We start from the raw sequence: 27,781 nt of genomic DNA on the forward strand, positions 1-27,781 counted from the left end.
AAGTGTTTCATATATATTTATGTATTGTATATAATATAATAAAACAATATAAACTATTAACAAAGCAACTTGACCTCTGCGGTTTAGGAACATCCTCATCCTCATTATCCTTCTCTTTCTTCCCTCCTTATCGATCTTGATCCCGAACTCAATATGATGCTTTCATAGCTTGCAGAACATTTTTTTTTTGTAAACTTACGTATAGTTTCATATATGTAGATATGCCGTTGGCAGGGTTGGGTTTCTCCTTCTCTTCTTTTTATATAGGTATAAAAATAGTTTATGTACGACATAATAATGGATATACTCGTAGTAGTATGACTTAGAGTTAGCAGGCGATCGTGAAAACTTTATATAGACTTTGCGAAGACGGGTACTGGGGATCCCTTGCTGCTGCTTCTTCTTTTGTTGCGGGCCAGTGCTGATAAACGCCGTTCTCAGTGTTGGACAAGCAGTGGTCGTAGCGGGGTGCTAATCATACTCCTGTTTGATAACCAACGATGCTTTCTCGGGTGTTTGCTCTGACTTGATAGCCGTGGAACCCACTCCTCCTCCGCCTCCGCCTCCTCCTCCAGGACCACCGCTGGACGATGAGGCCGCCAATTTGTTGCCCTTGATCAGACTGGCTGCCGTGGAGCTGAGCGGGATAGTCACATATTGATTGCCATCTGGCGGATAGAGACAGTCGTGAAATCTATGGTGAAACCTTCGGTAGTCTTTGCAACACTCACCCTCTTCAGCGTGCAGCTGCAAGTGTCCCGTTTGTATCAGTTGCCTCAACATTTTCGGCGGTATGTTGGCAAAGGAGGCTCCCGGATAGACATATTTGCCATCCCCCGACGATCCTCCTCCGGCAGTTGTTGCCGTGGACGTTGAGGGTCCTTTCTCAGTCTGATAGCTCAGTGCTGGCATCGGCTTGGATGCCGCTACTGCAGTTGCCGTTGCAGATGTCGTTGCAGTCGCCGCTGCCGTTGCCTCTGTTTTGCTGGGATCCTGACTGGCTGGCACTTTTGTGGCCACCACCTCGGACACCACTTCAGCGGGCATTTCCACGTCCGAAGAGTCGTCCGACTCATTGCCCGACGATGTTGGCGATCGATCATCCTGCAAAAAAAAGATAGACACTCGATTAGTGGGGTTCTTCGCTGTGCAGCCAAACAGTCTGGTGCTGCTGCTACTGTTGCTGCTGCTGATGCTGATCTTAAGCCAGAGCTAAGTTGAGGATGATTGCCGGGATGGCTGCCTGATCTGGCTTGGTCTGGTCTGGTTCGTTCTGGCCTGGTCTGGGTCTGGGTCTGGGTCTGAGCCTGTTCTATATGCCAGCCCAGTGCCTGACAAAAAATCCAATATGTTTGGACCAAATATGGCGCGAAATTGCGTATAAGTGCTGGCCAGGCTGTTCGCCGGCACGCATCTCAATGAGCTGGCGTTGCCTTAAATGTGCACACGCGTTAAAGAATTTAGAATATTGATTTCTGACTCTCTGGCCGGCAACGGGGACGGTGACGGTGACGGCAACGGCGACGTGCACAGTGCGGGGACATCATCCGTGGCATCGCCTTGTCTGGTATCGTTCGCGTCATTTTAATTTTGATTAGTGCCACAGGTAGAGGCACAGGCAGAGGCAGGGTGTAGGGGCAGACAGTACTGGAGGCACTGCAGCGACGGAGCGAACAAAAAATAAATCAAAATAATTGCAAACTGTAACAATGCGATCGCCATTTTGTGCGAGGGAGATCGCAATGGCATTGCGCATACGCCGCGTGCCCCGTCCACAGACTTCCAATGAAATTGTAGCAGCCACAGCCACAGCCACAAGCACAGGCAGCAGCAGCAAAAGGCAAAATCGCATTGTTGCCGCTGACTAAAATGGGCGTCGTCGTCGTCATCGTTGTCGTTGTCGTTGTCGTTCGTCTGCTGCCAGCCAGTCGCTTGGCCAGTGGATCAGACGACCGCCTTTTGAGTGACAGCACCAAGACATTTTAATTAGCAAAAGCAACGACGACAAACTGTCTCCAAGTTGCCATGATATACTTGGCAACAGCAGCAGCAGCAGCAGAAGCAGTAGCAGTAGCAGCAGCGGCAGCAGAAGTTGCACTTGTGGCAGTTGCAACTGTTGTTACGCTTGCGGGCTTTTCAGTGGCATCAAGTGGCAGACAGAGGTGCACAAAGAGGAAGGCAGAGAGAGGGCTGAAAGTGGAGCTGCTCGTGCGGAGGTTACAGAGTGACAGGCCAGGCCGCTTGGCAACAATCAAAGTCAAACGGAAGGAACCAATAAACCCACCCAACGATCTCATAAATCAGTAGTTTGTATCAATTGATGTTTATTTCCTATTTATCTTATCTAGCCCCTACCACCTTTCGGATTTAATTACAGACCACAAAACAGACGATTTCACTTTGTTAAACACATCATTAAAATTCGCTACACAATAAACGAATAAACAAATAAATATATTTTAAGAAAACATTAAAAAAAGCCATTTGCCAATAATTAAAAAAAGAGAGAGAGAAAAAATGGGAAAAATAGATATATGCGCCCCCGGGTGGACTCGAACCACCAACCTTTCGGTTAACAGCCGAACGCGCTAACCAATTGCGCCACGGAGGCTCTTGAAAAACGCACCGACAATGGCCCCATTAAGGGTTTTTGTTGGAGGAGAGCTTTCCACTTGGTTTATATAGGAGTTGAATCATGTTATATGGTTCTTCTGTTGATATTTATTATTATGAGATTAAAAGCAAAGGATCATAATTTATAGACTTCTATAGATTATATTCTTTGAAATGTTGAATGAAAACTACGAAATATAAAGGAGAGATGTCTTAAAGTATAATTTAGTGCAAGGAATTCTGTAACTCCCACTGAAAAATTGTCTTTAAAGTGTTCCGGTTGTAAGCCATTCATTAGTGAACTTCCAGCGAGGGATAGACAGACCTTGGAGCTGTGTGGCACACCCACTGCCAGTTCCATTTGCGCATCAACCCAAAATGCAATTTGAATTTGCTTCACAAACAAAAGCACAGCACTGCACACTGCCTCCACACGTGGGACTGTGAGCTAAAACAGACAGACAGCAGGAGGACAACAGGACGACAAGTTAGTTTTGTCAGCGATTCGAACAGTTCCATCGATAGCATCCATAGCTCCTGCTTGTGGTACCCCTCTACCCCTCTACCCCTCCCCCTTCCCATTCCCAACTGGTGATGCTGCCTGCCAAATTGATAGTCGTGTGTCGTGCGCAAATGCCGAGCGTGTCTCATTAAATGACAATTAGAGCTGAGAGCTGAGAGATGAGAGGCAGAGACAGGAGCGGGAGTCGGGGAAACCCTGCCCCTGGTTGGGGCTTCGACTCGGTATCGGAATCGGACTCCGGACCCCGAACCCCGAACCCGGAGTTGGCAATTGGTTGGATGGAATGCCACTGGTCGGGCCAATGGCATGCAATTTATATCGAAATAATGCCGGGCATTGTCTGGTCCGATCTGGCCTCGCTGGCTATCGGGCTGGCTTCGAGAGAGCCTGCGACAAATGCAATTATATAGAAATTTGTCTTGCTGTGATATGTGCGGCATGTTGTTGTTGTGGTTGCTGCTGCTGCCACTGCTGCTACTGCTGCTACTGCCGCTGTGGCTGTGGCTGTGTGGCCATCAGCAGCTCCAAAAATAGGCAATTTGGGAAAGGCTAATAATAAATGTTGGCAATAGTCGTCAGTCCGTCCGTCAGTCAGTCAGTCAGTCAGTCGTCAAAAGCATTGAATGAATGAATTTTCAAATTGGCTAACTGACATTCACAACCAAGGTGGCATTTTATTTGCCCCAAAAGTGAATGCGAGTCAATTCGGTGGCTGCCACACATCCACTGTATCCACTGAATCCACTGGATGCATGTCCAACTGCAACTGCAACTCCACTACGCCGCCGCCGCCGCCGCCACCGCCGCTCGTGTGGTGTCGTGTGACCTACACCACCAGCGCGACTGACTCAATGATTGACGGATGGCACATTTGCCAATTGATTAGTTGTTTTTACCAAAATGGTTGTTGCCACAACAAAAGGCGACAACTGTGTGGCAGTCAGCACCCGCTTCGAGCCAATGAAAGAAGGAACAGGCCGCATCTAAAACAGCAACAGCAACAGCAGCAGCCACAGCAAACAGCTAAAACAGTGTTAGCCCATTCTCAGTTTAGCTCGTTGAGATCGTTCAGCATTTGGCCAATAAACATTTGCATTTTGCATGTTGCATGTTGCTGTTGCTACCACTGTTGCTGTTGCTACTGCTGCTACTGCTGCTACCGTTGAAGCCGTGTACATCTACCGCCGCTGATAACTTAAGGCCGAAAACAAAGGAATAGCCAAATGTGCTAGCCTCAGCTCTCAGCTCTCAGCTTCCACTCCACTCTCAGATCCACTCGGTGCCACTCGGCTCGGATCTGCTGAAGTCAGCGGGCTCCATTGATGCTGGCGCTTTCAATGAAAACATAAAAATAAAAATGCAAATTAAGCCTGGCAAACGAAAGCACTTAAATCTAACGCACAATTGCCCAGGGAACGGGATGGGGATGTGGGATGGGTTCCGACAGTGGTTCGAAAACAGGAAGAAACCCACCAACCAAATCCATCTTTTCGAAGGGGTTCTTTGCCATCCTTAAGAGCTATGGGAAATCAGTATCCGACACCACTGTTCCTTGATTTTGTAGGAGGAATCACACAATCACAACCACAGGACAGGACAGGACAGGACAGCGGGGCTCTGCAAATTCTCAACAGGAAACGTTGGGGCAAATGGCATCGGCCTGGGCATGGGCATGTGGCATGGAGTATGGGGCAAGCAAAATGGGGCGGCTTGTGAAAACAAAAGCCAGAAAGCCGAAAGCCAGAGCCAAAGTCAGTTGACACGAAACAGCACAGCACAGCAGCAACAACCAAACAACCAAACAACAACCAACAAACAGCAGAGGAAGACACACAACCTCCTCCACTGCGTAGAAATTTGCTGAAGAGCTGGTGCTGCTGCTGGTGGTGCTGCTGGATGGTTTGGCCATTTGGTCTCTTCCACAATTGTCGTCGTTGTAGTCGCATCCGGGCCGGGCCTGCCACCACAATATGGAGTCTTAAAGCGTTTATATCCGCCAAGCTTTCTGGCCGGCTTTCTGTTTTTGGTCAAATCACAGTTTTGTTTTCTGTTTGCCGCTTCCCCGCCATTTCTGGGATTGGTAAGCGCTGTGCTGCGGTTACACGGATTCACGCGCAAAGAAAGCGGCCAGCAGGAAGTACTCGACTCGTACTCGTACTCGTACTGGGAAGAGAGTCACTCGTTGAGTCGTGAGTGGAGAGAGAGAGAAAGAGAGATAGAGAGCAATCGAGTGGGAGAGAGTTCAAATTCATTAGTTGGGCAGAGTCGCGGCTTCAGTTATGATGGGAATTAGCATCTATTTAAATGTCAGTCAGGGGCGCATTAAGATGCCACGATTGCCCTCAGCCAGGGCCAGAGCCAGGGCCAGGGCTTATTGTTTTCCGTTTGGCAATTATTTGCCCGAAATTGCACTCGCCGAAAACCCCACGGAGAGGCACGCAGCGGAGTGTTCTCCAAGGAAGCTCCAACCCGGTTGCAGGTATTTCTTTCAGTGGGCCGAAACGGAGCGAAACGAAACGATTGTCCTCAGGCCTAATTATGCGTGCGACGACAGCCGAACAAGCCCCCGAACAGGACAGCAGGCCGCAGATGAAACGCCACCGATTAGCAAGGGGCATAGCTGCACCTTACCCCCCCACCCCACCTCGCCAAGAGCACCCATAGCTCCCAATTCCTGCAATTTATGATGGGCACTAACAACCGCAAAACAAGCCAAACAAACAAATGAATTGAGGCACAGAGGGACACAGAGGCCCACAAAACGAACAAACAGTTGAATGGAAATTGCAATTATACGCGAATACTCGTACTCGTACTCTGTCCAAAGCGGTCCAGGGGTAGAAGGAGGAGGATGAGGAGGAGGAGGAGCACCATGTGGGTGCCCGGACAAAGCTAGTAGCTCGATGTTTAGCTAGATTTAGCCAAAGCAAAGAAGGCCCCTAACTGCCCATACAATCTGGAGCCGCTGACAGCGATTAAACTCTAGAATGCAACAGAAGCTCCTCAGCCATTGAATGCCTTCCTATCGATGGCTCCTCTCAGATGAAGCGGCTAGTCGAAAGGTTATTCAGATCTATGGGGTATTCAGATACGTATATCCCAGCAGGCCATTTGAAGGTACTCCGTTGAGGGCTTTTAGCTTTGATCTTCGATCTTGGGAGAGCAAAATTGGATCAAGCTGGTACTCAAAACCCATCAAAGATAGTGCTTTTAGCATTGGGAAAGAAAATAGAGCATTGCTAAAGTTCTAGTCCACCAGAAACTGTATGGTTTCCACACAATTAAAAGCAATTTTTCAGATATCGAATCGAATGTAAACGCAATCCAGTTTAGCCACGAAACTAATTGAAAAATCAGTTTCAGCACCCTGTCCGGCCGGCGCATTGATCATTAGTCAAACACCAAGTCTAGAATTGTTTGGATTTCATTAAATTGTGTCACAAAAAGCCCAAAGATCTGTTGGATCTCGCGTGCCCACGCCCACAATCGATGGAGAAATAACAAAAATATTCAATCGCTGATTTCATATTTCTTTTTTTGAGTGTGCTAAAAACTGGTTACACCCAAAGCCAAAGGTTGGGTGTACATATATGTACATACATACGTACATATATCTAGATAGATATGTATATAGTAAGTCGTATATAATTGAATAAATTTCAATAAATACATAAGCGGGAGATACGTCATTTTGTAGCAGGTTGGTGTCAATTGAATTCTCATACAACGGAGCCAGAGACATATCCATAGCCAGAGCCGAGCGGATCGGATCGGAGAAAACACACATAAATTGCCGCTCATTTGTTTGCTCATTTGTCCCCCACGCAGCCAATGTATATAGAGCCCGGCCCAAAATGGCATTGCTGAGCAAGTCACAGGCGAGTCTGCAGTGTGTCTATAATATCTAATACGCACACACGATCGCACCGGCACAAGTCCCGCCCACAGGTCGTCTCCTATATACACACATAAAATATAACTGCCTAATAAAACCCCAGAGAGAGAGGGAGAGCACGAGCGCACGAGAGCGCGAGAGCGCGCGAGAGAGTGTCAGAGCTGGGCTTAAGAGAGCCCCAAAAGAGCTTTGGAGGGAATGCAAGATATCTGTTTGCTCCCTCTCACTCACAGTCCCCAGTGGCGGGTGTTCTCTTAAGAAAATGTCGCCCCACAAACGAGTTTCTACTCAGGTTTCTGCCCGAGCAGCGACTCAAGAGACCCATGCGATGCAGCTACGTTTTCAGTCTTTGAGTAACTGCGTCTGCGTGACCTGCACGACGATCGAGGATCGCACGACCGCTGCTGGATGGGATCGATCTTCTTCGGCTTTCCTTCGGCCGCTGCAGAACGATCGGAAGACGTGAAAAGTGTGACCGAACAAGAACAGACAGAAAAGAGCTGGAAAGTGTGTGAAGAAAATTAATTACAGTACATTGAAAGATGGTGACTTGAATGCTTAAGAGCTACGACTTGATCGAATGCTGCCTGCCTGCCCGCCGAGGCACAGCTGTGCTGTGGACGGTAGATCCCTAACTTGATTCGATTTCATTAATGGGTAAGTGTATATGCATTATATTTTTATTAAATAAGTAAAATTTTGAAGAAAACACAAGTGAAAAATGTTTAAGAAAGTGCTTTATAGTTGAGAAGATCATCTAATGGGTATAAGAGATTTGAAGTGCTGGTCATAATGATCCCAGAATAACCCAGAGTTCGTACTTCCTAGACAGTCAGCCGCTTCCATTCCATGTTCAAGTAGATCCATTTGTGACCCCTTTAAACCAGTGATAAGCCAAGGCTGCGGAGCTATAGCCAAAAGCTGTGATTCTACTAATAGATAGCCCACTCAAAGAACTCCAAACAGTAGCCCAGCATGCCGACAACTCAATCAAAGGCCTACAATCACACAATCACGCCGACTCGAGCTGAGACTTCGAGCCAGACGGAGCCCAGTCAGAGGCCTCAAGGCTCGCCCGATCAGAGGCTGGCCTTTGGAGTCCCAGTCTCAGTCTCAGTCTCAGTCGCAGTCCAAGTCCGTTTGTGGGACCGCCAAGACGGCGTCCACATTTCATAAATCAGCATGAGCGGAGCAAAAGGTGGAACAGTGCAGCGTGCAGCTTGCAGCAGCAACCGCCTGCTGCGAATCCTGACTATTTATTGTATTTTAACAACATTATAAACGAGCATTTAAGTGGCGAGTGTTGGGATTGCTGTTAGGCCGTTTTGATTTGTGTTAGAATTCGAAAGCCAAGACAATAACCGAATATCCATATCCATATCCATATCCCCGGCATACCGACAAAGCCGTTTCATAATCACTCGAAGAGGAGAGGCTTTCCTAGCAGACCTAGCCTGCCCGGCAGGCCAACAGCCAACAGCCTGTGGCAGGCTGTGGCAAGGCTCGGAAGGCAACATGTGGCCGGGCCATAACGTTGTGTCGTTTGGGCCGGGTCAAATGTCAGGCACATTATTTTTGTATTTACGTATAATAAATATAAAATGCATGATGCATTTTTGATAGATTTTCATGCCAATAAACAAGCTAAACGAACCGCTAGAATGGTGTTTAAGCCAACACCACCACCAGCCTCGATGCTCGACGACGACGCTCGACGACGACTCCCAGCATCGACAACAACGACTCCGACGACGATTCCTCCAACTGTTTTTGTTACCCCATTGTGTGGGTACATAAATTGCAAACCAAAGCGAAAAAAGACCAGGAAGCTGCGTTTGATCGGGGTCCTGTCCTGGGTCTCGGGTCTCATATAATTTTGTGTCTATGCAAATGTACGCGCTCGCTGCATTCAGTTTTGCATTAGCCCGCGACTCTGGGTTTCGTTTCGTTTTGGCCCGACTTTGGTCTGATGTTGAAAAATCGATGACGATCGGACGGCCGATCGAGTCTGTCAGTCTTTCGGGGCAGCGGGGCAACGGGGCAACGGGCCAGCGGGCTAGCGGGCCAGGACGTGGCCGGAACGGGGTCTGCGATGGCGGACCAACCACGTTGACGTCTGCTGCTCTCCCGAACAATGCCTTGTTGACACTGATGGAAAATCTGCGTGTCACAAATATCAAAAATGCAATCGTTAGAAAGCAGGACAAGGCTCTACAATGTATGATGGATCTCCATATGATCCACTCCGTTTCCGCTCTCCACTCCACTCCACTCCACACCACTCCAATGTCCTCCCGGAGTCACTGTCTGTGTCTGTGAGAGAGTTATAGATCTCTGTTGGCTGATATGCTAATGCCTGATTGGATGGGAAATGTTGAGAGTAGCCTAAAGTTGATGGCTGATAGCAAGTGATTGTCTCTGGGGAAAGTCAGTTTGTTAGAGATCAAAGAAACAGTTTGGGGCATATCCATGATCAACGTCTATGGATATGGAGTGAATATTTGAAACAATTTTAATGGAGAAGAAAATTGTATCAGCGAAATGTTGGACCATTCGAATGAACATACATATTTTTCCGAATACAAAAATAATAGAAAAGAACACAAGCTTCAATAATTCTACAGATCACGATAAGGATCTTGTTTTAAAAGCTGTGAAATACAAATGGAATTACGATCAAATTGATTTTCAATCAGGACTCTCGCTCTGCTCCCTTCTCTCTCTCCCGTCTCTGAGCGAATCCCACCAAAGAATAAAACACCTCTTCCCTAATTGAATGCCAATTTATAGCATTTATAGAAACAATATCAAATGCAGCTCACAGGCAGGGCAGCTCTTTAAGCAAATATGCCAAATGCAATATAGGAACAAAAAATCAGGCAAAAGATATTGGCAGACCAGAGAGAGGAGCGCCCAGGGGCAGGTGGCCAGGGGGAGGACAGAAAAAGCCAACTAAATTACTTAACAAGCCCAGCGGCTGAGCTCGGCTCGGGGCTGGACAACGACGACGACGACGCCGACGAAGACGAGGACTACGATGTCGATGATTTACTTGTGCGTAATAATGCGACGCCCGCAATGCTGGCCAGGCCATGGCAGTGGCAGTGGCAGTGGCAGTCGAAGTGGGTCTCCTCCTGCAGAAGCTCCTGCTCCTCCGGACGATGACGATGGCAACGGCAATGCCGAGGCAGGGAGCAGGGTGGCAGAGTGGCAGGGAGGCGGGCAGTAAATGCATGTGAGAAGAAGTATAACTGGGAATGCGCCTCAATTTAAAATGCGAATTACATTATCTGATCAAATGCATTCTTCAGTGCGCTCCAGGAGGAGCACAGCACACACTGTGTGTGCGGATCGATCCACTCCGCTCCGCTCCGCTCTGCTCTGCTACTCCGAAAGAACGAGGAGTGAGCAGAGTATCCATGAGGATCGGATCCATGAGAGAGAGGAGAGGGATCCCTCTCCGTGTGTGTGCCCGAGTGCCCGTGTGCCCGTGTACCCGTGTGGATGCTGCACAAATAAATAAATTTTAAAATACAAACAAGTAGCGCGCGCAAAAAGCGCCGAGTGGAAAATTCGTGACAGCAATTGTTGATGAGCAGCGTGTGAACAGCAGCAGCCTTGTCCCCGCTGCCACCACTCCCCCACCCATCCACCATCCGCCGTCCACCATCCATCCAGAACTCAAGATCTCTCAGAACAAAAAAACAGAAAAAATACAAAACAATGTTGTCGGGCAAACGCGTAATATTGAGCGACTAATAGCTGGGGCTTGACTTGAAAGCGAACACGACGCCGGATCGGATCGGCTTGGATCGGAGATCGCTCCACTCTCTGGGGCCGTGGTACACCTCCGCAGTCTAATTAACTCCTACGAGCAGCGGGCCTCAGCTTTTAATTAAGGCGCACCACACTCTCACAGATCTTATATATATACATATATATATATATATGTACATATATACAACTATGACAAGAATCAAATGTATATTAAAGCCCAATAGCCGCAACAACAGCAAAACAATCAACGATTCCCCACATCGTGGGCAGCTCCTCCTCCTCCTCCTCCTACAGAGACACCATGCGGTCAAATCAAACAAGAATTACACAATTGCAAGTCGAACGAACGAGCCCAAGATGCGTAGGGCACTCAGAACTACTAGAGGAATCAACAAACTACTTTAAACATTAGTAATAGGTTACAAATAACCAATTATAGGTATCCTCTGCAATATAATTTAGTTGAATTATGCAGAAAACATACATAGCTATAGCTTGAACCAAACTAGAGCGTTTCTGAAAACCCAATACTAATGTTACCCAAAGATTTACATAGAAAGTTTTCAGAAATTGTATTAACGACGACGACACAAAAGTTTTGTATAATATCGAGAGATATATTTATTTTTCTTCTTTCGGGCGTGCCCTAAGACTTGTCTACCACCCGAGGAATCCCTTGGCAGTTCTATGCAATTTTAGAGGATTAAACAGCGACACAAAGTCACAAAAGCTAAGTCGTTTGAAAACTCTTTTCGCAAGAATAGACTTCTCTTATTGAAGCTAAAACTCAACTGAAAACATCTATACAATTAAAGAGAAACAAAAACAGTGCAACATCTGTAGAATGTAGCCCTGATTGACTCGCAGTAGCATTAAAGTAATTTTGAAGGTGAATTTAAGGACTGAATGGAGTTGAAAGTGTCATCAATTAACTGGCAGCAAAAGAATATGGTTATTTCCCATTTAACTTACTCCAAGGGGACAAAAATAGACGGTGCTACAATAGGTTCTCCGGATACTTATGAAAATGTGGCTTATTTTCCATGGTGCCTGCCAGATTCGTTATCGAATTTTGAAGTAGGACCAAGAGTGGCCTCTGCAGGAGAGGTCCCGGGGACAGATGAAATGCCAAAGTGCGCAAACTGTGCCAACTTCTCCTGGGCTCTGGGTCTGCCTTTGCTTCTGGCTCTTGCCACCTTCCTCCTTTGGCGAGGTTGTTGTGGCTGCGGTGCGGCTGCTGTGCAGATGGACTGATGGACTGAAGGACTGACGGACTGACTGACTGACTGTCTGACTGCAGAGACATCAATCTAGAGACGGCAGGCAGGCAAGCAGGCAGCCAGGCAGCCAGCAGGCAGGCAGGCAGAAAGATAGTTGGGACAGACGATTGGCAACTCGTTGAGAGTTGACAATAATGACGCTGAGGACGTCTCCGTCTCCGTCTGCGTCTGCGTCGCAAAATCGATGACGATGATAGAAAGTAAAAGAACCAACGGCCAAGAGCAACGGCGAAGACGATCTCTGGCCTGCTTCTGCATTTTAACTGCAATTTTAATGAGACGTGGGAAAAATACTCGATATATATGTACCACGAATGCGGCTCCTGGCTGCTCGTTTTGTAATTTGTAAAACTCGCACGTTGCCAGCATTAAGGACATGCAGATTTCCCTACAGCACCCTTACCCATACCCATACCCATGCCCTCTCCTTATTGATCAACATTTATGGCTATATTTTTAGTGGTAGCCGCAGTCTGCGCGAGCCACGAGTAGCAACAAATTAGCACTGACAGGCCTCCACAGTGGAGAAGGGGCGGAGAGGCCGGAGAGAGCGAGAGAGAGACAAAGGACCACCGGTCCGGCCTCGGTTCGATTCGGCCGGCCCATTGTCCATGCGGTGGCACCATGTGGCATGACCATGATCGTCGGCTCTAGCCAATTGGACGCCTAGCGTGAGCTTTCTAGGTGGCATCCTCAGTGCAGCCGGACAGCCGCTGCTTGTTAAATGTTTGCCGCCAAAGAGAACGGAACGAAACGGATCGCATCGGATCGGAACTGTCGGGTGACGACTCCTCTAGCTGGTCTTGCCACCCAAACCCAAAACCAAACCCAAGCCCAAGCCCAAGCCCGAATTCGTGAGCGTCATTTGAATGGTGTGATAATTTTTGCGCCTCCGTTTGGCAGCTTTGGCAGTGAATTAATTGCGTGCCACATTATAAATTTTTGGCTCCTCAATGCTCCCCATCTTCCAGTCACAGTCACAGTCCCCGTCGCAGTCGCAGTCCCTGTCCCGCGATCCCTGTCGCTGCTTATTAACGCTTTTCTATACCCACAAAACACACACACACACACACACACACACACACACACACACACACACACACACACACAAACACACAATGGGGAGGGGGTGAGGGGGCATTCTCACACGGGAGCGCTGCGGCAAGCAGCGACAGTAGCAGAAATACCAAAAGTTTTGTGGCATGTTGCAGAGTTGTTGGGTGTTGTTGTCACTGGACGTGTGGGCATGTCAAGGCGTTGTCGCGAAGTGGCAGGCGGTAGCCACCACTGGCACCGCTGATTTCTCTGAGATCTTACGCAAATATTGCGCATACGCCATGTGGCCAGTCAAAAGGAGAAAAGCGGCAGGCAGGAGTTTGACGACAAAGGATATTCATGTCAGAAAACTTTCTGTGAAGTTCAGATTCATATATATTCCAAGCCTACCCTCGGGTTCAGAATGTTGAAAGACATTTTCCAATGGCTTTGAATTGCAATTCGATTTCCCCCATATTTGGTCATCCCAGGGAACCATTTTGTAGTTCAATTATTAACCCACTAAATATGCAGTTTTCTGGGCTTTTCCTCTACGAGCACACGCGAGCACACACGCGTATAATTCCCCCCTCAGATACGATAATTCTGTGTCTCTTTCTAAATGCACAAATTTGCATATCAAATGTAGCAATGAAAAAAACTGCAAAATAAAGCAAGCAAAGCACCAACAAAACAAACGCCGCCGCGCAGTCGCCTTTCATAACAGCAACAACCACAACAACACTTGCAACGGCAACAACAAGAACAACTACGACTACGACTGGGACTGGGACATGTAGCTAATGCATGGACAATGTTTTCTTCCAATTTTTGTTTGCACTCGCCTTTTTTTCCTTAACAAATTTGCGTATTCTGAACGATACGATACGGTACGAAATTAAGTAAATTACAATATTGTACGACGATTGCCGCAGTGGATGTTACCGTGCAGTGGGGGTGGGGGGTCTATATGTATGGCTGTGTGTGTGTCTGTGCTATATTTGCGTGAAATTATTATGGCAATCGATTTTGGACCACCCAACCACAGGAAAAACGATGAGCGGCGCAGAAGGATAGAGAGAGAGAGAGGAGTACGTATGTAGAAGCAATAAAATGATCGATAAAATTATTATTGATTACTCATACGAGTACGACTCGCGTGTAACGGACCAACTGCGATGAGCCTTCCAGCGGGCAACCGATAACGATGGCGATGACGATGACGCGATCGCCCGCTAGAGATACGACAGCAATTATTTTCGTCATAAGTCAGCCAATGTGGCGACGATGTTGCACTCGGGCCTGGCTTGGCTCTCTATGTCTCGGGCCTGGCCGCCACCGACGCTTAGGCTTTAGCTTTCAGCTGCTGCTGCTGCTGCTGTTGCTGCTGTGTGCTCGTTTTTTTTCTCTTTTATACATATATACTGTGCATATATGAGTGTACGTGTAATTGCTGCGTTGAATCGCATACACAACAACAACAACAGCAACAGCGACACAACACAAGCTTCCAAATAAGGGACGGCACATGTGAACTGAGGAAGCTATAACTATCGCTGCGGGCCACGCAAATCGCTGGCGTTTCCACTTTCGCATAGATTTCCATGGAAATCAACGCATGCCGCCAATCTGAAGTTCAGCGCATTGATGCAACTGCCACAAAATTGGTTCAGTTGTGCCAGGTGGTGACAAGCAAGCCGCCAGCCAGCCAGCCAGCCAGCCAGCCAGCCAGCCAGGCCCCAAAAGCGATCACCGATCAATGGCGACCAGGAGTCGTCGCCGTCGTTGTTGTCGTCGGCGGTGTCGGTGGTGGTTGTTGCTGCCGCTGCTGCTGCTGCTGCTGCTCGTTGTCGTGCAACATATGGCAGCGATGACAACGCATGTTAACAGCTTTTTAAAGTCATTGCACAACAACAAAAACAATAACTGTCTTGTGTCTGTGGCTGTGTGCCACAATTCCCAGGCCGATAAGCACTGGATGTGATCCGATGCACGAGTATAATTCAGATCCGATCCGAACTACAAAGAACACCCAAATTTGGCTGAAATCCGATATGAGATATATCCTTGAACAACTGAAGACAGGAAATCTCACGCGTGCCACCAACATGGAGTAGTGGAGTAGTGGAGCAGTGTAGCCATGGAGTGGCAGCAGAAGCGAGCGGAGCGGTCACTGGAGCGGATGGAGTTGAAGTATATTATCCAAAAATGCGGTCTGGCGTGCCTTTGAATTAAGGTATCGATTTAGTGCAGAGCCAGAGCCAGAGCCAGACCAAGACCAAGAGCATGCCCCTCAAGCAAGAGCAGGCTGGTCGGGCTCCTGGGCTGGTCATCTCTCCGTTCGTCAGTCATTTTCATTCATTGTTGGCTCGCGCTCATTGTTGGTGTGAAATTTAGCACAGCAGCAACAGCAACAGCAACAGCAACATCAGTGGCAGCCACAGAAGCAACAAGTGACTGCGGTTGCAATGAATCCGCATAACAGACATACAACCAGCACGGACAGACCCCAGCCACACGGACGGACACTCGAAGACCTCTTAAAATGCGGCAAAATATTTCGCGTTGTTGCTGTTGCTGTTGCTGCCGCTGCCACTTCTGCTGCTGCTGCTGCCGTTGTTGTGGCACAAAAATACTTTTTAAACGCGCTGAAGCGTCAAGTAAGGCAAAGCCCAGGCAGAGCTTTCTGCTTTCAACGGATACGCACAGGATCAAGTGTTATAAATGTTAATTCGCAAATAATTGCAGCAGCCACGAAAAACGCCATAGCGTCGCCGTCCCTGTCGCCGTTCCCCATTTTTTTCCCCCTCTCCAAGTGGGGCAGAGGCTGGGGCTTGATGCCTCGTTGGATTGCTTAATCGGCGCCAATCAGACGATGCCACTAAGGTTGGGTCTGTGTCTGCGACTGCGTCTGCGTCTGCGTCTGGAAGGAGTTTGTCAATTTCCAAGCAGCATCAGCAGCATAAGGTTTAATTGAAAATTTATGGCACTTTCATTAGAGCCCAGCCAAGGAGAGGAGAACCTCAAAACTTTCGTTTGGCAAAAGAAATAAATCTCAGAATATTTGGGAGAACATTTCAGAGTAGATACTATACATAGATGCTGTATATAAGCGATACAGTACATACACTGGTACAATTTGTGTGGATTTCAACATTTCGATTTCGATTGTGGGCAGGAAATGAGCTGAACATCGATTGTTGTTTCACTTTTGTTAGCCGCACGGTCGCTGGCTGGCTGGCTGGCTGGCTGGAGGTCTGTGGGCAGAAGGCGGCTCTGGCTCTGGCTCTGACTCTGGCTACCCGTGTGGGATGTCCGCGTGTGCTTCATTATATAATGAATCGACTCTGGGAGATGGGCACACACCAGCATCCCCCACCATCCACCATCCACCATCCACAGCTGAAGCTCAAGCTCAAGCTCAAAGTTTAGCTTAGAATTTATTACTCAAAATGTTTTTGTGGCCCAAGTTTTTGGTTAACTTTTAACAAATTTAGCTACTTTCTGATAAAAACAAGCTGTAACGAGCGACTCGCCTCGCGGAAGTTGCTAAAGTTTCAATCAATATTTGTTCCAAAAACTCAATGAAAAATGCGAGGAAATTTGCGACAAAAGAAGAAAGTAAGAGAAAGAGAAGTCGCCGAGTCTCATTCTGGATATCTAACGCTTGTTTGTAGGTTTTACTCCAAAGTGTACTATATTTTATGGAAATTCATTCTCACTATTTTTTGTGGGAGTGGGAACCTTCGCTGGATTCACGGGTTGCCCAAACATTTGGTAATCAAAACATCTTCATATAATAAATACCGTCTATGAGGCAACCACTCCGACACAAATAAAGAAAGAAAGAAGGCACGAGAGATTCTCAGCCATAAAATGGCCAGTGAAGCGGAGCTGCCTCTGCCTCTGCCTCTGCCTATATAAGTGCTGTGGGGATGGCAAGGGGGAGGGGGAACAGCTACAAGCTACAAAAAAAAACACACACAAAAAACTATGAGCTTCAACTGAAATGTTTGTTGCCTCTGCCACGCTTCAGTGAATGGGCGTTGCTGCATTGGGCGTGGCTCGGTGACGGCGCTAGAGAGGAGTCACGGCGGCAGGAGGAGGAGAAGGTCGTTGAGATTTCATCGTGGATAGCAAAGAATTTTGATTAACTTGGAAAATCATTGGAGTAAGTCCCCCCCGAAAGTAAAGGGGTAGAGAGGCAGGCAGGCAGGGAGGCAGGGCGAGATGGAGGGGCACACAATGTACAATACGCATTATTTGTTTGCATTGCAGGCCCAATAATTGCTTAACTAAATGTGAGTACCGAAAGGCCGAAAGCGCCTCGTTAGGGTCCTCTCAAGCAGCAGGCAGCGTCCAGAGTCCAGTGTTCAGGCTTTTAAATAATCACAATGAAAGCAACAGGGCCAAGAGCAACAGGACAGGAGAGACAGGACAGGCCAGGCCAGTTCAGACCAGGCCAGGCCGGGCCAGACGAAACCAACCAAACAAAAAACAATACAAAGCAATACGAGAGAGAAACAAAAACGAATTGAACAAAAACAAAACACAAACAACAACAAAAAGAAACGCTCACAAATTGTCATTTCTTAACCTTTTCAGATTGCGAAGGCGGCGGCGGCCGGCAGCCCCAACAGGAGTTGCAGCAGCAGTAGCAGCATCAGCATCAGCAGGAGGAGATGTGGTGGCGGCCAGCAGTTGGCAGTCGCCAGAAGTTGCCGACGCGCGCTCCCCAGCCGCACAATGTGTGTGTGCCGCGCGGGCTTTAAGAAATGCCGAATTCCAGAAGCCGCAGTACAATCAGTTGAATTAAAAAACGAGCGCACAGACAGAAGACGACGTGGATGTGGCTGTAGATGTGGCTGTGTCCAGGGCCTGGACCTGGGACCTGAGACCTGAGACCTGGTTCTGGATCTGAAGCCGGCGACGATATCATCGCGTGGAGAGCGCGCGCAGCAGCTGCTGCCGTTGGGGGCTAGGAAATTAAGAGGACATTGTGGCGGCATGCGGTTAGAACTTGCAGCGGCGGCTTAAACACAAAATCCGCCAAGACACACACACACGCACACACAGACAGAGAGAGAGAGAGAGAGAGAAAGAAGTTAACCCAAAGCCAAGATTCCTTGCGTGGCTGCGTTGTTGGTGGCTTTTGGACAGCTGGACGATGCCTGACAGAGGTCGCCCTCGTACGTAATCGACGAGCATTGCGAATGCTTTTGTACTCCTCCTCCACCTCCTCCGCCTGCTGCTCCTGCGTCTTGTGCTGCGCACGTGGCTAACTTGGTGACGCGTCTGTTGCTGCCGCAACAGCAGCAGCAGCAGCAGCAGCAACAGCAACAGCAAAACAGCAAATCATTGAAATGTCGTTAGAGGCTCGAGCGGCACGCAGCATCGATAGTCAGCGGAACCGCAAAATGCTTTTAATTTCTCAAACTGATATGCACTCGTGCTCCCTCTGTAGCTGGAGCTGGAGCTGGAGGAGCGGGCCGGAGGTTGCTGGGGGATTGCTAGAGGATCGCTTCAGGATCGGTTCGGGAGCTGGTTCGCTGGAAAATGAATCAGCGGTCGAACAAATTGGAGTTGCAGAGGGTATTGTACAGGGATTGAAGGTGGCACCAGAACGCGAAAAGTACAAGAAAGTGTGTATGGAGAAGGGTACAAAGGGGAAACACTATAGGAAACTGGAACTAGTTCCATTGGATTTGGTTCCAGTTCAAATTTAAACGGAAAGAGGAGTACATTTTAGAGATCCGATCCATTTCCTTTTACGTTTGGTATTTACTTGAAAAGAGTTCCCCCTCGTAAAGGTAAATTAATCGCAAAAGAATCTTACATACAATCCATATTTAAATACAAAATGAATATCATATCAATTTTAGATTCTTTCATTCTTCCGATTCTCCACTGTTTATTTTATGTATTGAAATATTGAAATGAAATAAAAACGAAATTATAAAAGCCAACAAACTTGCGTGCTTTTCTGGGGGCTGAGGCTGGGGGATCATAGAAAATGTAGAAGTAGTGGGCGAATGGAGATGATGCGCAGGTGAGCGACCATAGAAGGCAATCGGCGCAGAGTCTCGAGTATATAGCCAAGACACCCGCGCAGACCGATAGACACGAGCAGATATGTACGCAATATATACTCGGGCATACTGCGGGTAAATGTGTGGAAGGGGGCAGGGGCACAACAGCCCACTGCATGATGGCAATTAACCTTGGCTGGACAAAGAGTTGGCGGCAGCAGAACGACCTACAGCAGCAGCAGCAGCAGCAGCCGCGTACCAGCCATGACTTTTATCAGTCAAGTCAGCTGCTGCTGGGGCTTCCAGCAGAAACAACAACAAAATGATGACCTGAACCGGCGTTGGTGTCACACCCACAACATCTTTGGCTCGTTGTTGGCTCTTTGGCTGTTGGGGGGCTTTCATTCATCGTCTCGAACTGAATGGAAATCTACGAGGCAGAGAGAGAGAGAGAGAGAGAGAGCTCCGAGAGATCGGGGCTTACAGTGGCACACGTCATCGCGCAAGCCTACGCGGGACCCAGAGCCCGGGCCACAGCCACCGCCAGAGCCAGAGCCGGAGCCCGGGCCATAGCTTTGGCATTGAAAAGTAAGAAACGCGATTTGCATGCCAAGCCAAGCCAAGCCAAGCCAAGACAGTGGTGAGGGGGAAAGGGGATCGGATCTGAGGCCTGTTGGTGCATGACGAGCCGAGACGAGACGAGACGAGACCGGGCCAGACGACACACAAGACACACAAGAGAGTCAATGGGTGCTCTGATCGATTTATGAACTCGTCGCCCGTATTCCGCTGTCTGTCTTATGACGTCACAGGGCCCCCAAAGAAGCCCCCGCGCAGCAGTGCTTTGGCTGAGGTCTATTGTGGAAGCGGAAGCTCTTTACAGCCCAACCGAATGTTGAAAGGAAAAACAGAAATATGTGCATATGCTCGAAAACAGAAATTCATTCACAGGGAGCAGAGCAGAGCAGAGCAGCGCACGGCAAAGCAGCGCATGGCAGAGCAGAGAAGAGGGGCTGCCCACTCGCTCCGATTCGGCGATTATTACGCGTGGATTGTGTGGTGGAGTGTGGATTGCGGACTGTACATTCTGTGTAGGCCATAACTACAGACTTTTGAGAGCTGTCCCCGGCATGGTGGGAGGGGGGTAGGGAATGGGTCTTATCTAGCGCTCTTAACCTTGCTCTTGAAACTGGAAGCTGGAAAAATCTGTGTGTTGGGGCTGGCGGCAGCATCTGGCACTTTTACATTATTTGTGTGCTTTTGTTTAAACTATGTTTTTTTGTTGTTGTTTATTAATGTATAATATTGCGCTAAGTAAAATATATGCATATACTCTTTTTATATATGGTAGATATACTATTTTGTGGTTTGTTTTTTAAACATATTGTTTTGTTTCGCTTACAACATAAATTGTTTTAGGGTTATTCGATTCGGTTTCTGCGGATTGCACGAGCATTTATCATAAATAGTAAATTTAACTATTATTAAAGAAATTCTGTTCTCGTTTTTTTTTTGTTTTGTTTTCTGTTTGACAGAAATGCGATCTCTAATTAAATTAAGTTCTTCTTTTTGTATTTAATGAAATTAAGTTTAAATAATAAATTAAATTTAAATTGCGTTTGAGTGGTGGAAATTAGCTTTGAGCTGCTTTTTAATTTGGTTTCTAAATAAAAATATACAATAAATATTAGTAGAAAACGAAAGGGAGAGTGCGCGGAATGGAGGGTGAGCTCAAAGGGTGAGTGGGGGTCTTCAACAATTTTGAATACAATTTGTTAGTGTCTTTTTTTTTTTGTTTAGTTTGAATGCAAATAAAACTCGAAAAATAAACAAATCGAAAGCCAATTCAAATAAACATAATAGCTTCACAATTATAAATAGTTCTAAAATTAAGCTAAGCTTCTGGGATAAGCTTAAAAGTTCAAAGAGCACGCTCATCGCCCACACACACACACACACGCACGCACACACACTTACACTCCAAAGGAAAATGGCCGCCGGCGCATTCGAATACACTCCCTGGACTTTTATTTACTTGCCAACAACTTTTGGGTGTTTGGCCGTGTTTACCCCCTGTTTAGACTCTGTACAGCACATACCTCTCTCAATGATGATTCTTTATAATATCTTTCTATGTATAGTATGTATATCTCCCCCTTTTGTTAACTCTTTTAGTTACATTTACATTGCACTTATGTTTTCTATGTAAGAAAAGGACTAAGTTAAGCAGTCTCGGCTGTGTCTCGATGTGTCTCTAGTGGTTCTAGTGGTTCTAGTCGTAGAAATGGCACTGGGTTAGAAGCTGCAGCTGGTATGTGACAATTGATCTATTGCTATCGGATATACCGAATGTACTATCGCTATCGCTGCTATAGCTATCGTCAGGGGAGAGCTAGCTGTAGCTTGGCTATGGCACAGTCGCCTTTAAGTAAGAGTCTTGACTAGTATACGAAATAAACAAAAAAATAATGTAAAATTAATACAAAAAATACAAAAAACACACACACACAAACACTGCGACAAACAAGAACAAAACGAGCGGCGAGATCGTATTGGCCATGAATCCGACATACTATGTACATATGTACATACATACAAACATATCGAAACTCCGACATACAAGCCAAATTGCTGCACTTTGGATCTGCTAAAACATCTACGTATGTAGGTCTATGTCTAAACATAAAACTGCTGTCTAACTAATTGGGTTTTGGCCCATCTCTGGGAACGCTGCGTCCCGCTAGGCCAGCCCCCACATCTGTATATAGTATATATTGCCTAGAGAATCTGAGCGGAAGGATTTGCCTAGCGCTGCGCATGCGTATGCGACATGTGCGAGTGCGTCGAATGCGGCGGCGGCACGTGGGCCACATGCGCATGGTGCGCATGTCCGCCGTAGGCCTGGGCATGGGACAGGGGCGAGGCCTGGCCACCGCTGTACCCGGACTGCATCAGACTCTGCTCGAGGCTGTAGTGCGAGGGTGGCGCCGGCGGATGGGCGAGATGAGCGTGCCCGTGGTGACCATAAATCAATTGTCTTACTTTGGAGTCCTCGTCCGCGATGTTGTAGCTGAGCTCCGTCTCCTCGAAGCCCGTGGCCGACATGCGCTGGTCCCCGCCGCCCACGCTGGGCGGATCCGGCGAGTTGAGGCAGGTCTGTATGAGCTGTTTGCCCGCCTCCGAGGTGATCATCGGCTGCAGCTTGCGCGTGGCAAATGTGTAGACGTGACCCGTCTCGCTGGCAACCAGCAGCATTACCTGTGTCCCAGTCAGCGTCGACAGCTCGTAGGCCTGCAACGAGTGGAAAGGAGCAAAGGGAAACGTGTGTTAAGTACTCGTATTCGATGATATCGGTCTTCAAGTATCGCCTGCTATCGCGGGCATGGGGATTGGGGACTGAGGCTGAAGCTGGGGTAACTGTCGAAGCGTGTGTTGCCACAGCGGCACATAAATTTCCCAAGCAAACTATGCGATTATGTGGCAGCGATAAGAACGAGTAGCAACAAAAGTTTGGCAGAGAGGACGAGGCCTTAAAACGATTAGAGATGGGAGCGTGAGGAGAAAACGCATTGAACAGTGGAAACCAGTCGATCAAGAATATCAGATTCAAATCATGGGGGAACGATGATGTGGAAACCCTCCTTCAGGAAGATCAAAGAGTTCAGAAAACGAATATTCCAAGCACTGGAACCACAGTATGTTAAAGAAAGAAGTGCTTAAGATGATCTGGAAACATTTAAAGGCTTACAACCTAACCCATTTCTTATGCTCATTGGGGTTCCCTGCTCTCCCACGCAAAAGCCATAGGAGTCACGCAACCATCTCGATAGATGCATAGTTCCATAGTCAATAGACCCGCCTCGCTGTGGAGTCGGTCCGTACATTAGACAGTAGCCTAAGCTGGCTATCAACAGCTCGTAATTACTATAAAGGCGATAAAGTTGCTGTCGGGTTGTCTGGCTGTCTGACTGTCTGGCTGTCGGGCTGTCTGCCTGCCGTGCAGCAAGCGAGTGGCAGACACAGCGCATAAATAACTGGCGCGGCAAGAAGCAGCAGCCAGCCCAACGCTTCGGGGAACATTTATTAATATTAATGAAATTGTTGTACACATTGTTGCTCCTTCGGATCTGGGATCTGTGATTCGGGATCGGCTTCTGCTGCTGCTGCTACACCGATTGGCTGCCAATTTTATGTGTAACATGTGTAAATGCAAACAATTGACACGGTCGGTCCGAAAGGAGGAGCAGTAACTGAATCTGAATCTGAATCCGGATCCGATTCTCATTCGATTCTCGTTCTCGTTCTGAGTAGGTGTCGATTGTACCGAGGATGGTGCCCTAGGTCCAGGGGCCAGGGCCAGATCCAACACCAACAATTCATGTCAATTTGAATTTCGAACAAAGACAAAAGGACACGACACGAGGCAGCAGAAGGTTTGGATTGGAGGATTGGGGTAAGAAATCTGTTGACAGGACAAGGCAGCCCCAGAGACCGGGCAGCAGGCACCAGGCAGCAGGCAACAGGCACCAGGCGCAGGGAGAGAGAGAGCGGCAAGAGTCATTTGTTAGAAGGCGATTGTTGGTTGTTTTCTGTAGCTGTTGCTGTTGGTGTTGCATGTGGCCAAAAGGCAAAGCCGACCAGCCATCGAGGAGCCTCTGGTCTTGGGGGCCGCTTATCTGTGGACAATCTGCCGCACTGGTGCTGCCCCTGGTGCTGACGCTGCCGCTTCTGTGCATCAATACGCTTCCGTGCTGGAAGCAGCAGCCCCCGAAAACAATTCCCAAGCCAAGTCAAGTCAAGACCAGGCCAAGCTCAAGCCTGAGCCTGAGGCCTGCCTCGTGATTTCAATTTAACACCTTTTGGCGGCATTTTGCGCCTTGTGCCCTTTTGGCCATGTTTAATGGTTTGGGTTAGGGGAGACGCATGGCGTGGGGATCGGGTCTGTGGAGTAGCAACCTACATGTGTGTGGACATTGTGCATTATGCAGAAGCGCTTTCGCTGCCGCTGGCGCAGACGAAGCCGTGGCTCAATCGCGGCTCCCATCGATCGGCCCACGCAATTAGGTTGACCAACAAATGAGATCACTTCTGGACATTAGCTCACTTTTCACTTTTGTGGCCATTTTTGGGACTGGCCGTGTCGCTCCGCTCTGCGCCGCCCACGCCACGCTCTGCCTGCAAAATGCCCAAAATTGGCCAGTGGAAAGCATGCCAACAGGTTGCCATCTCCGTCCCCGTCTCCCGTCTCCCGGTTTCACTCTTTCTGTCTCTCTTCATGGGCCAAGTTCATTGGCCGCAATTTGTTGCTAGGGATCCTCGCTGGCTGCTGTTTCTTATTTGCCGCTGGCTGTGGCCTGTGGCCGTAGCGCCAAGAAGTCAAAATCCCATTGTCTGCCTGTCAACTGTCCGACATCGCCTGGACATCGATGAGGGACCACATCAAAGTCACCAAATCGAAATATTATATATATTTTTTCTGCATTCAGATGGCGTATGGCGTACGGCGTACGGCAAGGGTTTGTGGTCTCGGGCGTGCGCCTGTCATAAATCCGGCCCCCAGGAAGGGACCCAAAGAACGACATGAGTGACCAGACCAGACCAGACCAGACGAGACCGGTCAAGAGATCTGATGTGTCCCAGGGGTCAAATATTTTGGTATAGACAAAAAGGGAATGTCAGTTAGGATACGCCTTCGGTATACAAAGGGTATTCCAAAATTCGATGCCCCCAATGTTTTTGCCTTTCATTTTTGGAGCTGCAGCAGCGCTTTCTGTTTTTTGTTTTTCCCCCCGACTTGGGTCAAATATTTCATAAGATTTTGTGTCTTTGGCAAAGATCGTGCTGGGATCGTGATTTAGCGCCGCAATGTTGATGGTTTTTGTGTCTGATTTTGATCGGGTGTTCGGTTCGGTACGGTTCGGTTCGGATCGGATCGAGGCTCGGTTCGAGGCTCGGTTCGAGGCTCGGTTTGAGGCCAAAGAAGTCTATTTGAAAAATGTGAAAAATTTCATATGCACCCGCCAGATGGATAGAAAGCACAGCATAGAAGCAGCATAAGCAGCAGCAGAGGGAGTAGGAGGAGTAGGAGGAGCAGTTGTAGGAACCACCATTATATAAGTTTGCGTGTGAAAATTGGTCATTTGAAAATGCCAATGCCACGGCCCGTGCATGACAATGAGTGGGGTAGAATACACACAGAAGGAGCACGCATCAACTGGGATGGAGGATGGAGGATGGGGCAGCAACAGATGAAGGTGGACTTGCAACTTGTGGGTAGCCTCCTTTGAATGCAATTGCGGCGGCAAATTAACATTTTATGAAGCCGAAAACAAAGGGAAATGCGGAATCGTGGGCTACCGCGCTTACACAACGCCGCCAAAGCGGCAACAGTTGGGGGAACTGAAGATTGGGGGGACCAAGAACAGAGGATCTCTGGCTACTGTTCTAGAGCTGATCTGAGCGGAGCACGATGGCACAGTGGTAGAGGTACGATTCGGATCTAAGGCTCTTTCCTTAGAGTTCGAGGATCATCCCATTCCGACCACTGTGCCGCCGATGGTCACATAACGATAGCCGAGAGAGAGGGAAAGAGAGAAAAGGGAAGATGAAGAGGGACACTGCACTGGACAATGCCAGAGGAGGAGCTGCAGTTGGAATCGAAGAAGCATTTATTAATTGCACATGCGCTCAAAACGTGGTCCAATGTCAATGCCCATCCCATCCCATCCGCTCCCAGTGGCCCAAGTCCAAGTTGAGAGGTGGAGAGGTGGGATCTGGAGAGCGACTCCGCTCCGATCCGATCCGACCCGACCCGACTCCCCCGCTTACCTTCTTCATGATGCCCGTCTTGCGCTTGGAGAAGGTCGTGTAGCGACGCAGCTTGTTGTCAATGTATTCCATTTTGATTTTGACACGTCCCTTTGTCTTCTTGCCGTTGGCGGGCGGTGATTTCTTGTTGGGCAGCGGATTGTATCCGTCCACATTGTCGTCGACGCCGGCGCTGGCCACACTCCCGCCAGCGCCACAGTTGTCCAGGCCCTGGAGCGTCAGGCCGCCGCCACCAGCTGATCGATGGTGATCCTCGTAGCAGTCGCTGCCGGATCGCTTAAGGGCGCGGTGCTGTTGCTGTTGCTGCTGCTGTTGTTGCTGCTGCTGCTGCTGTTGTTGCTGTTGCTGCTGCGCGGCATGCTGGGGACTGTGATGCGTCTGGCTGTTGCCCAGGGTCTGGCACTGGGAGGGAGCTGCACCGCCGGTGGGATTGGGCCGCTGCATGGGCACGCCTCCGCCGCCGCCCATGCTCTGCAGGAGCCCTCCGCTGGGCGGACGGGCGCCCAGGGCCGCCACCGCCGGATTGCCGTACATATCGGCCTGGTCGGCGAGGCTAAGGCCTATACTACTCATCGAGTAGTTTAGGTTATAGCGCGAGTCACCTCGCGTCGGGTCCATTCTCAGGTAAAAGTTCTCCACGGTGGAGCCGTAGAAATCCAAGGCACCGCGCGCGTCTATTATTGCTACCTTGCTGTGAAATCCGGCCGCGGCACACTTTTTCCGTTGTTCTCCTCTGCTCTGGCTCTGCTCTGGCAGGGGCTGCTGCCGTATTTAATTCCAAAAATAAAACACAAAACACACACCGCACGCCGCACACAACGCGATTCGATGGCGTTTTTGCCCTGGCGCTGGCCCTCTTGCACGATTCCCTGACGCGTCGCTGTTCGGCTGAGCTCTCCTGCGCTAGCTGGCACTGCCGGCCGTGGCTCAATTGTTTTAAATAATTAACTACAATTGAATTTCGGATCAAAACGCGAATTTTTGGGCTGCAACGCCGTCGTTTTGCAACAAACACGCACGAACGCACACACACAAACACCGCAAGCAGAAAATTGACAGCTGACAGTCCTACAGTGTTGCAATGTGGTGGAAACCAGGGATGGACTGGCTCGCGCCTGCCTAGTGTTGCATAATCTGCGGGATGTGGCGCTTAAATTTGAATTGTCTTTCGAAAATATGCGTTGTGTGTCTTTCCTTTGAGTTGATTATGGTTGCAGTTTGTTTTTTAAAGGATGATTTGGTTTGAATGTTGCGTTTGTGTTGGTTTATTATGTTGGTAGAGTTTACTGGCCTTCTAGGTGTCTTTTGTGCGGTTTTATTTCTGCTTCGATTGTTTGCTCTTCTATTTTCAGCTTTAATTTGTTTGGTTTTATGGTTTAGTTCTGCTTCAATATGATTTAGCTTGTGTTATATTTATTTTTGTTGTCACACTATTTATTTAAATATGCGTTGCGTTTGATTTTGCAAGTGGTTTAAAAATTCCTTGCAATATTTTTGGTTTTATTGTTGAGTGGCGTTTTTGTTTTTTTTTTTTTACAGTATTGTAAATATTTTCTGTTGTTCCTGCTTTGTGCGGTTTTTATTTTCTAATTTTGGAAATCTCGCCTGTGTTCTGTGTGTTGCAGTTCAGTTGACTTATTTGTCGCTCGGCATTTGTTTGCTGTGGCACTTGTTTGGACTGTTGTTGGCTTTATTTGTGGCGATTTGATTGTGTTTAATTTAATGCCTAATACGATCCGCAGCGACGTACGCAGCGAGTAGGTGCGTGTGCGATTCGGTTTTGTATTTGGATTTGGTCGGG

At 48.3% G+C, this 27,781-nt stretch overlaps 1 protein-coding gene and 1 non-coding gene across 2 annotated transcripts; both read right to left on the minus strand.

The window, feature by feature from the left end:
- Window positions 1–31: 31 nt before the first annotated feature.
- On the minus strand, window positions 32–27,298 carry LOC6601315 (serum response factor homolog). The gene is made up of 4 exons (XM_002026331.2): window positions 25,981–27,298; window positions 22,195–22,443; window positions 732–1,104; window positions 32–668 (listed from the first exon to the last, which is right to left on the minus strand). Exons 1-4 carry the CDS (start codon window positions 26,596–26,598, stop codon window positions 472–474), a joined length of 1,437 nt encoding a protein of 478 aa, XP_002026367.1. The 5' UTR covers window positions 26,599–27,298; the 3' UTR covers window positions 32–471.
- Window positions 2,538–2,611, minus strand: Trnan-guu. The gene has a single exon. It is a non-coding gene; the product is annotated as a tRNA-Asn (tRNA).
- Window positions 27,299–27,781: the final 483 nt, after the last annotated feature.

This window comes from Drosophila persimilis, unplaced genomic scaffold (genome assembly GCF_003286085.1).
Source record: "Drosophila persimilis strain 14011-0111.01,24,50 unplaced genomic scaffold, DperRS2 tig00000002-arrow-pilon, whole genome shotgun sequence".
Lineage (NCBI taxonomy): Eukaryota > Metazoa > Arthropoda > Insecta > Diptera > Drosophilidae > Drosophila > Drosophila persimilis.